At 39.5% G+C, this 17137-nt stretch overlaps 1 protein-coding gene across 7 annotated transcripts in view; it reads right to left on the bottom strand.

Annotated features, from left to right (window-relative positions):
- Nucleotides 1–5514: 5514 nt before the first annotated feature.
- Nucleotides 5515–17137, bottom strand: part of TMEM131L (transmembrane 131 like) — an 84604-nt gene continuing 72981 nt past the window's right edge. For 2 of the 7 annotated variants that reach the window (XM_067297830.1, XM_013951677.2), the window contains 9 exons: nucleotides 16541–16665; nucleotides 14974–15131; nucleotides 14025–14210; nucleotides 12572–12650; nucleotides 11402–11487; nucleotides 9901–10021; nucleotides 8348–8436; nucleotides 7371–7513; nucleotides 5515–5928 (listed from right to left, as the gene is read on the bottom strand). In XM_067297830.1, coding sequence (XP_067153931.1) covers nucleotides 5650–5928; nucleotides 7371–7513; nucleotides 8348–8436; nucleotides 9901–10021; nucleotides 11402–11487; nucleotides 12572–12650; nucleotides 14025–14210; nucleotides 14974–15131; nucleotides 16541–16665 — 1266 coding nt within the window. In that variant the 3' untranslated portion in view covers nucleotides 5515–5649. Of the gene's footprint in view, nucleotides 5929–7370; nucleotides 7514–8347; nucleotides 8437–9900; nucleotides 10022–11166; nucleotides 11215–11401; nucleotides 11488–12571; nucleotides 12651–14024; nucleotides 14211–14973; nucleotides 15132–16540; nucleotides 16666–17137 lie in introns of those variants that run through there. The other 5 variants (XM_067297832.1, XM_067297831.1, XM_067297833.1 and 2 more) reach the window with 5 other exon arrangements.

Genomic DNA, 17137 nt, shown 5'->3' with positions numbered 1-17137 from the left:
AGAAAGCAGAAAGAAATGAAATAAAGCAGAGACCATGGAAAAAGTGAGTTTCGTGGTCCGCACCCCACAGCAACAAAGGAGGCGTTTTTGTCAGGCAGGCACGGACAGACGGCTTTTGCAGAGGATCCTGCTCCAGAGATGGAGGGAGGAGCAGTAAGATTCAGCTTTCAACAGTGGGGGAGCGCCTGTATCCGCACACTAGCCATGCACTACAGAGGCAGATGCAAACTCCCAAAACATCAGTTGTGACAATAAAGGGCTGGGACAATAAATCCTCCCCCCAGCTCCTTGCTTGCCACTCACCCCTAAAAGGAGCAGAGCACAGACAGCCCAGTGCCTCCAGTTACTCCACACCCCCCAGCTCGCCTGAGATGAGGAGCACTGCTACATTTCACACAACATCTCCAGTGCAGAACTTGACTAACACAAGAAATACTCAGGCCTCCCCAGCTGGGCCGTTTACCTCTCGTGGTGTGCAAGCTCCCTTCCCTTCCCCTGCCACCCGGCTGAATGGAGGGCCGTACAATCAGAGAGGACACTGCTGCCAAGGCAGAGGACAGCCACACCAGTGCAGCAGTCCTGGGGAGATATTAAGCCCTTCGCCCATCCAAGGGTGCTCTAGAAGTGCAGAGGAAGAACATGGGATAAGCCCAGTTCAGGCCAAAAGAGGGAAGTGTCGACCAAACTATGGGATGGGGCTGCAGAATCAAAGCTATAAGTAAAATGGACATATGACGACTTGGAGATGCCTGTGTGCACCTTATCTGCAAATAGCTTAAAGAAAAGCAAATCTGTGGAGAGGGCAAGGAAGATGGAGAAGAGTAAGAAAAATAAACAAAGGGAGCTCGAAGAAGGGAAAAGCACATGCTGAAAAACAACACCAGATCTAGCACAGTAACAAACAGCCTCAGCTCACCTGGCAGGACGGCAGCACAGGCTCTATGGGTTCCCAAGGCACCGCGGTGCTGGCAAGGCCATGGCTTCCCAGGTGACAGCCTTGTGTACTGGGGCTTCTCCCATGCTGAAGAGGAGTTAGGTGCCAGAGCCCAACACACTGCCAGCCCCAGGGCTGATACTGAGCAATTCCCTTGCTCCCTCTGCCTCACTTCAGCAGGTTAAGATATTCAACAACTCTAATGAACTTAATTTGCCCTCTGGCAATCAGACCTCTCAGCTGCACTCAGGTCACATTTTCAGACTTATTTCTGCAAGAGTAAAGGTAAGCTGTTCGCTGTTTGTTGTTCCTTCAAGCAGCTAAAATGCTCCTGTACGCACAAGTCCAGGTGCTGGTGCTGTAAGACAGATCCGCAAATTGCCAAACTGGTCATGACAAAGTTGCAGGAATAAGCAACAACAGCGCTCACGGGGCAAGTCTGCCTTCTGCCCTCATCAGCCTGTGAAGGAAGAGGAGACAGTCTCTCTTCTCCGCAGTTTTTGCTGGACACTCATACTGTCCCCCAAGCCCTTTGAACTCTTCACTCTATCCAGATACGGATTAGGCACAGCAGGACCCTTACACCTGCTTTGGGAGGTGCCTGCACATGTGGTCAAACCTTCCCGGGTACCTGCATGGTCACCTGTGAGCAGCATCTGGCACACAGCATGGAGACCACCTGCCAAAACATTTGGCTTAAACACTTCCTTTTTGAAGTAGTCTGGCACTAACTGAATGCTTAACTTCACTTATAAGGGCAGAAATGACTGGAAAAATGGTAGGAATTTTTGTTCTGTACTAATTCCATCTGAAGACAAAGATTTAATAACCAGGTATGTGTATACAAACAAAGAATTTTTTTTAACTCAGTCTGGGCAGTCTGTTGCTCCCAAGCAGTTCAAACCTGGCTCCAAGGCTGGACCTGTGGCAGCACCATTGTGCAGGCCTGAGGGCTGCTGGACAGCCTGAATCCTGTCCTGAAGGAAGTCCCCACCACATCCCCCACCAGCCCCACTTGTCAAAAAATAAGATACCAGAGAGCACTGCCATCTCCTACCTAGGAGTTGCACTGGCTGATCCTCCTTCCTTAGCTCTCCAAATTACTCTGTATGGGTCTTGCAAATCCGTGCCACAGGAAAGGTTTGCTGCAGCCTGGCAAGGTCAGGAAAAGCTGACTACCCCTTTGATAAATGTTGGTTTTGTCAAAAAGTTGTCTCTCAAAGTACCTACAAACCTTAGCAAAACCTTGTCAGAAATATTTCCTGTGTCCAGGATGGAAATTCTCATTAAAACAGGCAGACTTGGCCAGCATGTCCTATGCAAATCACGCACAGCAATAACTTAGCATTGGTACCTCCCATGCCCAATGCCCCTCTAAGCCACAAAGCTACTGACTATTCCCAGGAGGGTGGGCAGGGGCAGCTGTCGCTTCTGCAAGTCTCTTCTTGTGAAAATGCTGAAAGGTCTTCAAAGTTTATGTAGCTTTCCCATGCAGATAAGAAATTATACTGAAAGCTTGGAACTGCCTGATATTTTTTTCCGCTCCATAACCAGTCCTTCTTGTGAACATAAAGCTGTTCTTTTATACTGGTAATTTTTCTTTTTCTTTGAAATCTTAAGTACTTCTTTGGTTTGTCAAGAGTTTCTTTTGCTGAAGATTCTCAGCAAAATAATAACAGTTTCAGAAAGAACCGTGAAGCTCCCAATCCTACAAAAAGGATTTCCTGGCACAAGACAAGAAATTAGAAACTATTTTGCTCAAGACAACAAGATGTCCTTATAGCTATTAATTTAAACAGCTCTTCAGCTTTCCTCTAGTAGAATTCATCTTCCCTTTTACTGTAGGAGGAATGATTGAGCCCAAATCCACTTACATTCAGCAGTTGCTAATTAAGCCTTAGTTGTCTCCTGATGGCAGCAATTATTCATGGTAACCTTAACAAGCTTCTCAAATTCCTTAGTTATTGTTATGAAAAGTTATATAAAATATTTTGCCTAATACTACACAGCTCCCGGAGGAATTACCTCTTGATCTGTTCTGCTTTGATTAAAGAGAATGATTGTTTTCTTTCTTAGCAATGCTCTTGTGTTTCTCAAGTTATTTGCAGCTCAGTGCTTTTTCGTAGAGGTGTTCTTTTCCAAAGATTTCTAACTTTTGTTGCTCTCCCTGAACTCTCCCAGTGTCTCTGTTGGGTTTACTGCGTGGGGTTTTTTTTTGTTTTTTTCAAGTGACTTACAGTCTGGAACATAACATAGTAGTGAGAACAAGGACGTGGTGCTGATCCGAACTCCGGGGGATTCTCTGTTGTAGTTTGTTGCAGATATAAGAGCAGCATCTCCTTATACTGGCACTCGAGGAAAGGCTTCACTTCAGTGCACAGAAAAAACAGATCTCATTAAAATCATGGACTGAACAGAATGAGTTGGGTATGCCGAGTGCGGTTCTGCACATGCTGTGTTCTCTCCTGTGTCTTTGCATGACCAAAATTCAGTGAACACACTATAAAACAAATAACATTACCCAGGGAATAAAGAACTTCATTGCATTTCAAAGTAAATGATCACTTGTTTTTTTTCCATATTTATTGTGTATGCACTCCTACTCTATTCCTCCTGAAGTCTCCTGCCATAGGTAATAGTGCACAGAAAGCATGTTAGTGGTTATGACTACTTCTCATGGCTTAATACTGATTTCAGGAACATCCAAGTTCATATAAACGTGAATTTTGCTTCAGCATCACAAGCAATTACTATTAAACTCCACAGTCAAACAGAATTCTGTCCAGCAAGACACATCATGGAAAGCAGCCAAAGACTCTAAACGCTAGTTCCTGACAAAGCCTTTAAAACACCAAAGCATTCAGTGACTATCTGATTTTTCTGACATTGAAAACACAGGAAGGCTTAGAAGCACCTTCCACACGAGCACTTAAAGCAGTTAAATGTAGAAGCTGTTGCATATCCCACCCAGTCACTATCTCCTTCTGAGCTAATTCAAATACACACAAAAGCATAGCTGCAGGAACTGTTGATTTATTGAAACAAACTTTTTGTGGAAACATGCTGTTTCTGGGAAAACACCTCAAGACCTAGGATGGAATTTCTGACTGAAACCAGCAAGTCAGACAAACTGGTTTTACAGCTTGGCAATTTGATGAGGGTGGCAGAGCAAGAATCAAACCTGAGCTCTCAGCTTGCTGAGTAGCCTTGCAAGCAGACTATCAGCTATTTTGGAATTCTTTTTCTTCTCTGCCTTAGAATAAAAACAAATGAGAAAGCTTCAACATTTTGTTGTCAAACAGAATTGCTGTCTTCTAGTCAGTCTGAGTTCAAAGGGCAAGAGAAAAATGATTGAAGTAGCAAAAAGTTATGAATTTGCTTACATTCACAGCATCCTCAAAATGGCAACTGGACCCTGGCGGTCTCTAGTCCAAACTCCCCCAGGGAGCAGGACCATCACCAGCACTAGAGCAGGTCACCATGGCTTTGTTCAGCTGAGTCGTGAACACCTCTGTAGAGGGAGGTCTGATGACTCTCAGGGCAACCTGTCCTGGTGCTGCACCACCCTCCAAGTGAAGCTGTTTTTCCTAACATTCAACCTGAATTTCCCAAGCTGCAATTTGTGACCACTGATAGTTGTTAGCATTTGTGGCTACCACAAAGAGTTTGCATCTGCCATCTTTATAACTCCTCTGCAAGAAAGGCTGCTATTAAATACCTCTTTAGCCTCCTTTTCTCCAGAACAAAGAAGCCCACTTTTAGATTTATCAGAATCGAAGGAATGCTTTCCCCTTTTTTTGACACCCAAAGAGTGAAGACCCCCAAATACACTCTGCAATGCCAGAACAAAAGGCTCTAGAGGAACTGAACTACTGAACTGGGTTGCAGCACTTTCTTGGTTGACTTTCCCACTACAAAGATTCAGTCTTATAATATGAGCTAACACAATGCTGTTCTGTTTTGGAGAGTGGTGTGAACTCAGCTCTCAAAGAAATGTTTGTTCCAATTCAAGTGTTGGCATTTTAAACAAGGGCAATTAAATGCACTGAAAACACTATAGCAACATGAAGGCTAAAAATATAAACACAAAGTATCAGGAGTTACTCCCAAAATGAAACATTCCCGAAATAAATGCCCACTCACCCACACTGCACAAGCATACTATCGCCAAGCTGACAGTTTGAATTTTGAAGCCAGATAAACAAACCACAATTTAGCCATTTTTTATTGCCAGGAGTTTACACCCACAAATAATTATGTCAACAGTAAGAGTGGCACTACGTGGACAATATCTGATCTGCATCAACAGGTAGGTCCCAGTGTTACTGTTTGGTACAGATGCAATTATTTACGGGTGTAATTTTGTACCCACAGATGCTAAAAAAACCTTTTAGTTTATACCACAGAATGTAAACTTCATAATAAACATGTGCAATATAGGTTCACAGATACTGTTAAGAACCTAATACTTTTCTTATTCTTGAATAATTTTGAATTTTAAATTTATAGCCTTAGTGTGACAATAACAGTGTCCTGAATATATTTTGCTTTTTAAAATGCACTGAATGCTCAGACTTCAGTAAAAAAAAAAAAATTTATTTTCAATATAAAAGTGCCAAAATATCCACCAACATTGTAATCTATTTCAACAACGAGCTTACTCTAGTAATCAAAACTGCAAGCATCTTTATTCACATTTTTAAATCAAATTCCTTTCACACATTTCCACAGTAACCCGAGTCCCTTGAAAGTGGGAAATTTGCATTCCGATTGGCTGCTGTAGTCCATATGTCCAAGTTCATGTAGGCACGAAACGGGTTAAACCTCGGATAGTATTCCTGCTTACACATCACTGTCTGGTTCTCAACGTGGGTCGAATGTTGGGTCGTGGCACTGACAGGGCAGCAGCTATCATAAACATCACTCTGAGGTGCCCAGATGGAACCAAAAAGTCCAGACATTGGAGACAAGCTTCGGGTACTTGAGAGGTAGGGCTGCAGGGCAAGATAAAATCACCATGGGAAACTGCAAACAGGGCCATTTGCCAAATAAAATATGGAAATGCACTAAATGAGAGGAAGCAGCAGTTATGCAGAGAGGAACGTAGGAAGCACACAAGTAGAAAACTAAGCAGGAGTTTACAAAGCAATATGGTTGTAGAAAAGACTAAAGCAGCACTAGTTTGCATGTGCAAAGGCATTTCACTAAATGAAGCCATATGAACTCCTCTCTGCATGGCTCCTATATTACTGTAACAGGAATACAATATTCAGTTTTGGTCAGGTTATTAAGAAAAAGAGGAGACAAATGGAAGACATGTGAAGAGCACCACAAAAGGCATATTTTAAGAGGTAAAATTAAAAGAAAAGGGTATCTAAGAAATGACAAGAAAAAGGCTGAAGTTTGTGGCAGTGCTGAAAGACTATGCACACCAAGAGCAGAGTGCGATATTCAGTACAGAAAAGAGAATATAACTGGGAGCTAGGGAATTTAGCTAGAAAATTTAGAAAGTTCATAAAGAACCTCCTGGAGAGCAAGATGTATTAGCCTGTGAGGAAGTCTCTCAGAGAAGGTCATGGAAGTCCTGGGACTTTTAAAACTGAATGAAACACTGAAATGTATTATAGGGAAAAGCTCGCCAGGGAAATGAACTGAATTATCTAATGTATTTTCCAATCTCTACCTTCTGTGTTTCCAGGCATTCCTGAATAAAATATGAAATAAAGCCACAGTTATTTTAGGAAACAGTCATCTACCATTTTGTCACTTTTTAAATACAGCAGAATTTTCACTTTTGCAGTTAAAAATATTTCTCGCTTTATTCAAAATAAACCTGCTGTAAACACAAAAATAAATCTCTAAAATAGAAGATTTTGAAATATGAGCAGAAGAATAGGTGGTTAGAATAAAAAAACACTTTGAACTGAAGTCAGTCTTACACCGCACTATGGGACTGACATAAACATGGCTGTACTCGAGCATAACAGGTCAACGTCAGCATTCAGAAACTTGCAACAATCTGTCTTAAATCACCTAGATTTGCTAGCAAAGAAAACCTGTCAAAGTCACTGAGATCAACTTCCACTCAAATCTCTTTTGGTTTTGTTGTCAGCACTTTTTGTATTTTATCCTCAACTGTGAGGTTGGTTTTGGAAGGGAAAAGTCTCAGTAGATAACAAAGTACAAAATGTGTTTCCACATATAAGATGATTTCGGTCAATTTTCAGGCAAAATGATCTGTCTCAAAATTTTATAAGCAAAATCCTGTAACAACCGAGGAAGAGGCATGCTACCAACACCAGCATCAAATACATACCTCAAGCTACTTAAAGGAAACATGAAGAACAGGTAAGCAATAGGTATGAGATAGACAGGTATGTATCAGGAGGGCTTGTGACCAAGCACACGAAGGCAGCGCCTCTCAGGCAGTACTCACTGTAGAGCTGACGTAGCTGGCAGGCTCCCAGGTCGGCGGCATGTTGGGAGGCACGTTCCAGGTAGACGGACAGTTCTGATCAATGAAGGCCGTATTCTGCACTGCTGCGGTACCTGGGAAGCCACTGGGGTAATTCATGTTTTCTACAGTTGATAAAAACAGGAAGACAAAATAAGGCTTTTGCAATATAAACATTATTAACCTTTCTATGCAGGAACGTTCAATCTTATCGGAGTGAGACACGCTGGAACTGACCTAAGTTTTCAGCAACTTAAGGCAGCTTTAAGGTGACACAACAGCTAAGGATAACAGTTTCTGTTAACAAGACTACCATTTTGTATTAGGGACCCACTACTGAATTGCTATCAGGAGCGCTGGATAAAGAGTAGGCAATATCTTCACTGGAGAATGAAGTCTTTATTAGCCACAGAACATGTAGGGCAAAGCCTACCCAGGCTTCGCTGCCAACATGCCTCGGCTCTAAGCCCCCAAGGGATCACCGTGCTGTCTGTGATACTGTAGCTTGACCTTTAATTATTGCCTAGGTAGTGATAAAGAATTCTAGGTTCCTGCCAGTGTGCCTCCCAAGCCAAGAAACTCTAGCCTGGAAAGGTAATTGGTCACAGGAGGCCTCCTGTTTCACACACTGGAAGGCAGAAGCCTGCCAGAGGGGAAACAAAGAAAATTGTGCAAAATGAGTTGTGTAGTACTGTGGTCATGAGCACTTCTCCTCATTCCCTCTCAGAGTCCTGCATACTGGCTCTTTAGGCTTAATAATTCTGTAAAAGGACAGTTTTCTCATTTGCCACCATGCAGACACTGTTTATTACTACACAGCACCCAGTCAGCTGGAAACTGTAAAGTTTGCTTAAGCAATGAATGCCCAGATGTTTGCAGACAATCTCAGTCGTTGTTTTACTAAAGGTGAGAGAAAACAACATGCTCAGTGATAATGCAGAAGCTTTATCTCATCTTACCTTCTGGGAAAGCACCATATTCACTCATCTCTAATGGACAATACATGTTGGAAAACTGGCTGTCGCAAGCTGCATTCCAATCAATGAAGCTGTCTCAATGTAAAGAAAATCTGCTTTCAGAAACAATTCACAGAACTTCTGAAAATTATTTAGAAATACTTATTTACTGTAAAGCTACTGGATATAAAACACCCATAACTAATGATTAGGCTTTTCACATTCCACTTGCCATGCAAATTCTGCCACTATCTATTCTGTGCCATTAAGTAGTCATAATGACTCTCTCACTGAGCTTTTACCTTTCAGAGAATGCATGATTTGTAACTACACTTATCACAGTCCTGCCTAACAGTTCAACATCCTTCTCTGTAAAAAAAGAAAATAATTGTATTTCTTTCCCACATAAAGAGTAGACATGAAGTGAAATAATGTGATTTGAAATAAAAGAAAATTTAGTGCATTTTCAAACATTTCTATGAATAACAATTAAAACAGGCATTTCTACTTTCGCCATGACAAGTGTCAGTCCTGTCAGACAACATGCTTTCTAAACTGCACGCTACTAACTTGGTTTTACTACTCAGGAAAGGAGTTATCATAAGTTATCACTACTATATATGAACAAATAACTACATGTATTTTTGGTTATAAAGTCCAAATAGTTTAGTTATGAGATGGGCCTGTGAAAGCAAAGTAGTGCAATACGGAATCTGCCACAAATCACCATTTATTTGATCTGACTTAACCAGACCATTGGCCATTATTCTAAATCATTAGGGCTGCAGTTTGTTGACACAAAAGGTTTAGAATGAGATTAGCAGGCTGCTTAGGATGAGAAGATCATCACTCGGGGATTTCAATGTTTTCACTCTATCATTTTGGATGACAGGATATGGCTTGAGGAACTGACAACACTTCACTGCTCTGTGGTGGCTGAGTGTTTTTTCTCCCTAGTTTGTGGTGCATCTTTCATTAGTAAAACTTACAGTGTGGAGAGTCTAAAGTGCAAAAGTTACTCAAGTTCATTATTGCAGGAAGATCAACTCAAATCCAGACAACGCATGAAATATTTAGACTAACTTTTATTTTTATACCATCTTCAAATCGGGCTATTTGTCATTATATAATAGTATCTGCTTACATCATTTAATGTGAGTACATACTGCAGAACACACCCCGTGATATACAGAAGCCATGTGTTGAGCAACAGCAGAAAAAAAACTAAAAAAGCTAGGCCTTCTGCCGTATAAAAGAAGCGGAAGAAATTAAAAGTTTTACAAAAAGTATTTAATTAAATTTGAAATAAATTCTGGAACAGCTATGAGTAAGGACATCAGTGAACTTGTATTAGCAAAATTATTAATGATTAGCAATACAAGAACATAACTATATAGCAACAGTCTTACTAGAACTAGGCTTGAAGCTACTGCAAGGATTTTGTTTTAACTATCATCTGCCTTAGGAATATTGCAAGATAAGCTCAGTATAGTCCTCTGTGACACAGAAATCCAAATAAAGTGTTATCCACACTATCTACATAAAACATAACTTGCCTGTTGTGGACAGAGGGGGTTTCTTGGATCATGCATGGTATGTTATTCTCAAGGTTGTAGTTTAAACTGTTTGTCAGGCAGACTGGTTGAGCAGGCCACAGGTCTCCTGCTGGGTAAAGACCTAGAAAGGTAAAGGGGTATGAAATGCAAAAGAACAGGAAGGTGGCATTTATAAACTCTTAATATCACAAAGACATTTCATTCTCAGATCCACAATAAAGACTGTATGCTAGATAAAAAAATCCAGAGAGATACTGACCAACCTATCTTTGATGAACGTCAATTTTTAAATAAATCTCAAAAATTCTATTTATTAAAAAAATATTAAAAAAGAGTTGAAGCTGATTCTGAAATTCCGGAAAAAAAACAACAGGGCAAAAAATTCCTACAGAGAATTCTTAAGCCATCAGTCACAAGCACCAACACAGTGCTGGTCCTCATGGCAAGACAGACCAGATGGGCATGAGCCCCACCAGCTGCCCCTTACCCCCACCCTTTGGTCAGTAACCAGCTCTGCAGGATAAATGAATGCAGGAACAGGGTCAAGTTTTTAACAGATGAGCAGTGTTGCTAGAGGTATTCATGTGCAAACAATACGTGAACTCATTATGGTTGTATTTAGCCTGTAGGGCAGATAATCATTGTGGTGTTCTCTACAGTCTTAATCCTCTCTGGCCAAAGATATTTAGTTCCTACCAACTCTGTGAAAACAGGCAGCTGGGTAAAGGAAAAGAGCCAAATGATTGGTCTTCACAACCGAATGGCTGCAAAGTGGGCTCAGTTTCATTATTTCACACCATAGATATTATGAAAATTGCTACCATAGGAAAAGCTTTAATCAGCACTTGCACCTCACAAGACACACGTTAGTCCTACAGTAAGGGGCACGGTCGCAGGCAGATCAGAGCGTTCTGCTGCTCAGAGCTATGTGTTTTAACCAGCTTTCAAACTTCATCTCAGCATGTAGCCTTTTGCTTTTATGAACCTCACTGAACAAGTTAATATTATTATTTCCCTTTGAAATACAAACAATGAAAACTCTCAGAGATTTCAAAGCCCAAACCCCCTCTCATTCATTATTGCTTTCAAGGAGAGCAAGTCCTAGCTGTGGAAATTTAGAGAGAAAAGTGGTCCTATCTGCGTTGATACTAAGCTTCATTTTAACACAGGAATCAGTGCTCTTCATCTCCCAAACCACATTACTTCAGACAAAACCTGTGCAAAGCAAGATCAAAACAAACAACCCCCCCCACACACAAATAATACCTTACACATGAGCTGAAAGCTAAGTACTGTCTTCACATAGAGAAGATGCTGAAAAAAATGACAAGGTTATAAGACTTTGTTTGCTACCTTTGGTCTTAACTTGTTTCAAAGTAAGTTGAATTCTAATAACATATATCTCTGAAGTTAGTGTACATAAGCGTTACTAGCAACATCATAGAAACTGCTTGATAAACAGTGTGCAAAACCAGCTTAAGTTGTTAATAAAGTAACTGACCTTTATTTTTGTCAGGATCCGCAGCCATGTCAGTGAAATTAGGACATAAGGTTTCTGGATATTGGGGGATGGTGTTCATGTCTCTGCTAAATGAAAAGAAAATTTATTTCCTTAAATTTAGGCTCTGTAATGTTTTGAAATCCAAATCATTTCAAAAGAAATATACAGAGATGTAAAAAATACTCTGATGAATATCACAATTGCTATTGCTTTCATAGTTGCTTTCCTGATTTTCCATATTTTAAATTACTAATGTGCAATTTTGTAATATTTCTTTTTTCTAGTTAAAAAACAGCTGCTTGTTACACATGTAAAATGAGTACATCCTAATTACCCCACTCATACTATCCAAGTATCGACCTATTGCAAACTGATTCAACATCTCTTCTTTATAACTGGAAATGAAGCTCTGTTGCATTAAGATGGCTATGATTTCTCATGTGTTTCAATGCTTCCCATAACTTCCAGACAAGCAGTTTACTTCTATGTGCACAAAGAAACACAGGCACGGACATCGATTCCATATTCATCTAATCCCCCCAAAGAAATGAGTCAATAAGAGTGGAAAGAGAACATTTTCAAGTACCAGAATCCCAGAGGAAGAGGATTAAATTATTTCCACTAGTGAAAACTTAAGACAGTCATGAATAAGAGGTGAAATGAGGATTCACCGTAATAAAAATTTTAGATGCTAATTCTATTACAGGAAAGAAGTAGAAAAGAACATGAGGAGGGGAAAATCGATTTTCATGCTGTATATTCTAAGAGAACATTATTCTCATTAAAAAAATAACATCAACTTGAAAGTCTCACTTCCACTTTTTTAAAAAAATAATTATTGCATTCATATACCTAAGTGATAGGGAAATGTTATAAGTTGCTAGATTTGGCAGAAATCAAAGAAAAAAAATCATTTCTTTTTTTTCCAATTTTGTTTTACATTTGGAAGCATTTACCATATTTCCCAAGCATAATCTGTTTTCTGTCTCACTTGTATAGATCTTTTTACATACTGAGAAAGATTTTTCTTTTTCAAATTAGGAAAATAAGATTAGATGACAAAAAAAAAGGAACAAGACAATGGGTAGGTATAATTTATCAAGATGAGACAAGATTTCAAGTTGGTGGAGTTTCTTTAATGTCTTACAGGTATAGATTCAAATTTTTTACCTGGTATTGCAGATGTTATGAGACAGATTTAAAGTGATAGGAGTTTCAGATGGAAAATCATTTTGTGAAATATTCTCTCCTAAAGAAAAGAAGGACTGTGAAAATCAAAGATCCTGAAAAAAAGAAGTATGCACAGAATACATATACACACGAATAGACTCATAATTGGTATAAATCAAGTTCTCTCTCAGACTGGAGTATCAATAACTTCATTAATTCTAACACGCATCATGCATGTTAATAGGTTTGCTTACTAACTACAGTTACAGAATTTTCCTGTATAGCTCCTTCTCTATATAGTCTTTTGTTTAAGACTAGTTGAAGGGGAAGGCAGAGCTTATAAAATTACACCAGGTTTTAGAATCACTACTCTAACTAAAAGAACATGTAGGCTCAGATTTACAAAAATCTATTTCCACATGGTCTTAAGTGTATTTTATAAATATTATTACAGTCTTAATGTTAATGGAGATTCCTTTTTACTATCAAATTCATTATAAATTTGAAATTAATTTTTTTTTCTTTAGAGGCATTACAGTTTGAACAAAAAGAAATTTCATCTGCACACGATTCACAACCCATTAGATTACAGGTTCAGACACATCACAGTATCTTTTGGAAAGATAAAATTGTAGAGTTTTGTACGATTTATGTGTATAAATATATATACAACCCCACACACATATATATATCTACACACATATATGTGTGTGTGTGTATACATATATACATATTTACATACACACATTTTTAAATTATTCAAAACAGCTTCTTTCAGGTACTCAAAGATGCTTTTTCTTGTTTCACTCCAGCACTTCCTCTGAATTTACTTCTAGTGCTATATCCATCTGTGTAGAATCTGACGGTGATAGGTCTTAGGCTTTCAACTATTTTCATGATATTCAGGCATTCAGAAAGATACAATAATGAACTACAGTTGTCACTTTTCATACTAATCAAGTGGCTTAGGGATCCTGACTACTTATACCTCAAATACAACTATCCCATCTGAGCATTCTCCAGTATTTTCTGAACTGCTTTCACACATTCCTCATTTGTGCACTTTTTAAAATAACTGTAACAAAAAGATTGTATTTTTATGAGAATCACGTGATGTAACATTAATTCAAAGGCAGAAATTGCTTTGACCAATAACTCTTAGCTCCTCCATCTTTCCACAAAACTAACTGTGCGCAGCCTCCTCAGTGCAGAGTCTGACAGCTTTCCCGTAGCCTGACGGCTCATTTTCATTGCCACAAAACTTCCACTACTTTGCTTCAAGTACTTACAGTTCTTTCAGTCCCTCCTCTTGTTTCTGAGAGGTTCTCCCCCTTACAAGGCAAGTTACACGTTCCTTGCCACTAAGTATCCCCTATCCCCTACCCCTTCACCATCCAAAAGGCAGACTGAAACTCTGCCGCTGTGGCGCAATGGTGATATTTGCAGAACTTACTGGATGGAAGAAAATGCCTGGCAGTAATCACGGGCTTTTTGTCTCCGTCAGAACTGCTGGTACTACTCCAGCTACCCCAGCTCCCGCGACTGGCACGAACACTTCCCGATGAACTTCCACAGTCCGAGCTCGAATCGGAACAAAACTTCTCCAAACGCTTCTTTTTGGATCGTTGATAAAAGCTTTCTACAAAAGTTGGAAAAAGAAACCCAAAATAATTAAGAAGTCTTTCAACCGCAAATTCAATAGAAAGTCACCTGAAACATGAGTTTACATGCATTTTCTAAATTTCCTGATAATAGGACAGAAAACAATATTTATTGATAGTCTCACCAAGATACACATGCCAGCCCCTACCATGAGGGGCTCATGACCTAAATGACACCCCCAGTACAATGAATACAAGTTAGGGTACCACGCAGTTACAGGTGACAGTATGAAACAGGAAGCACATGCTGCTCTTGGAAATATACAGATGTTATTTTAAACAGGAAGCATGTCCTGGCTGTAGGAACTTCTAAAACAATGGCAAATGTTATAAATAATGAACCCACACATGATCGATTTCTCCTTCATTATCAGCTCATCAGGAAGACAGAGGACAACCCTGTAAATATTTATACCTTCTTTAGTCCTCCTCTTCCCCAAAGCCAGGGAAAACAGCCAGTTAAAAGCCTGACAGAAAAGCAGGTACCCAAGCCAGCAGTGCTTTTGAAAATGACCTGAAAAGTGGTCTTGCCAATTCAACTACCTCAGCTAATATCAGCTGTAATTTGAACACACAAGCAAACACCAGTCCCTTGCCCAGGTATCCTCAGCCAATACTGCTGTCTCGTGTCAGGCTTCAAGGGGGAGAGGAGCAAAAATCACTCAAGAAAGGAACTCAGTTCTACTGCCACAAAAACATTTTACGTTTCTTCCCCAGTTTAAGAAAATTAAGATGACCTACCTGTTTCTCCCTGTATAGAAAAGCTCCCAGCTTTTTGGTCTGCTTTGCAGATCTCCCCGTTACCCTGAGGACACCACGCTCTTATTCCAATGTTCGCTCTCAGTTCCGGCCTTTCAAATTCACTGCATAGATGCTTCAACTCGCTCTGCTCAGGAACCCTAATACAACCGCACCCAAAGAATCATGTTAGTATTTTACATTTCAGCTGCATTTTTTCTTCTCAAGTATTAAACACTTCAGCTCAAGAGCCTATCAAAATAGGATGTGGGGCCAGGAATAAGAGTCTTATCCCCCACCTTAGAAAAACCTAAAAAGGCTCTACTGAAGCTTTCCCAAAGTTCAATGTTCCACTACACAAACTACTCCTTCTCAGGGGGAGAAGCAAAAAGCATGTATATGTTTAATTCCATTCTCTAACGCGCTTGCGGAAGGCATTCAGATGTTATGGCGATAAGCACAGTATAGTATCGTACAAAGATCCAGATATACAGAAAAATGGACCCTGTATCTATTTCATTGGCATAATTATAACTAGAATAAAACCATCATCTGAAACGATCTCAAGTTTTTGCTAGCAAAACTGAAATATCTGGATCCAATAGAGTAATCAGAGTATCAAGGGAAAATGAGCAAAATCCAGCTGTCAAGTTTCTACGGGAGGAAGTTACATCTTTGCTCAAAAAGTAGCAGCTACTGAATCAGTTCAAGGAACAAGACACCATATTTAAGTACTTCAATTCTCCATTTTTCATGACTCTCACCTATAAAAGTCTGCATGCTGCAAGGACTTTCATGTATGCTGACTTCCCACACCATGAGTGTGTCTATTCTAGCACCAGTTTAAAATTGGTATTTCTTAACAATACAAACAACAAATAATGAAAATGTGAAATAATAAGTGTGAGCAGTTTACAGCTCACTTTAAAAACTCACTTTAATTAACCTGGGAAAAAAGAATAGCTTCCCAAGGCTCTTAATATTCTTATGAACCTAAATGCTGCTCTAACCTATCTTAATGCTTATCTGTAAAGCCCCAATGACATTATTTGATCAGTCTCTCTGAGGAAAATAACTTTTTAATCATGGGAAAAATGCAAGTCCCTTCCTCTTTTCTGATCCTCTTCCTCTTTCAAAACTCCTAGAAGAAAACATTCCCTAAGCTAGTCAATAAAGCAGCTGATTCACCTGAAGGTGGAATCATTTCAACATTTTTTATTTTTTTTAAATGGAAGGCAATTCATGACTGGATTTTATCCATACAACACATAAGGAAAAGGAAGCTAACCATCCAAATTTTAAAGACAGCAAACACCAGACTATAACAGAGAGTGACTACTGCTATGCAGAATGGGCTGAGTTTATATACATGCAGATTTACAATAGAATAATTTTTTTTTTTTTCTGGTGATACTTAGTACTGCACATCCTTAAAAAGAAAGTCTTAGGCCTGGATTACAGTGTGTTTATTTAAATAGACAAAGCAATCTGCCTAATGCACACTCAGAAAACCTGTGGAAACATTAAAGCATCTCTGGTTTTCTCCATAACTTGGTGAGGCAATACATACCTTGTAGAAATATTAACATTCTTTTTCTTATTTTTTCTAGATGTTCTATTTCTATTCCAATTTATATTTGATACATTTCCTTCTTTTTTTTCCTGAGGTTTCTTCTTCCTATAAGCATCTTCCTGCTAAAGGCAAAAATACGAGCTGAGACAATACGTACTTTATAAAATGAAGTCAGCTCAGTAAGCTAACTCCACTGGATTTTTCTAGCTAAATTTATCTAGACAAAATGACCCAATTGAATAGTTACTGCATGATTTAGTGCCTTTCCGCAGCATGTTCTCTTTCCAGGACCATCAATTTCATCAGTGTTTCCAAGACTTTGTCCGTCAAAATACCAACAGATGATGAGAGAGAAATTTTTGAATTCCCAGTGTTAGTATTCTCCCCCTACAGCATCTAGCTCTGACTTCCAGAGAAGTAAAAAATAGGGGGAGAAGGAGGAAAGCAGTCAATAAAATTCCCAATGTGCAAAAACCAAAAAACATCTGCCAGATTTATGATCAGTTTGTGTGCAAGTTCAGCAGTAATAAATCCTCCCTTTCCTCAGCAGCTGGGGGTGCCCCCCCCATTCATCTGAATTACAACTGAGGAAAT

This window comes from Apteryx mantelli, chromosome 5 (assembly GCF_036417845.1).
Source record: "Apteryx mantelli isolate bAptMan1 chromosome 5, bAptMan1.hap1, whole genome shotgun sequence".
Classification (NCBI taxonomy): domain Eukaryota; kingdom Metazoa; phylum Chordata; class Aves; order Apterygiformes; family Apterygidae; genus Apteryx; species Apteryx mantelli.
This window is presented reverse-complemented; position numbering and strand designations above follow the sequence as displayed.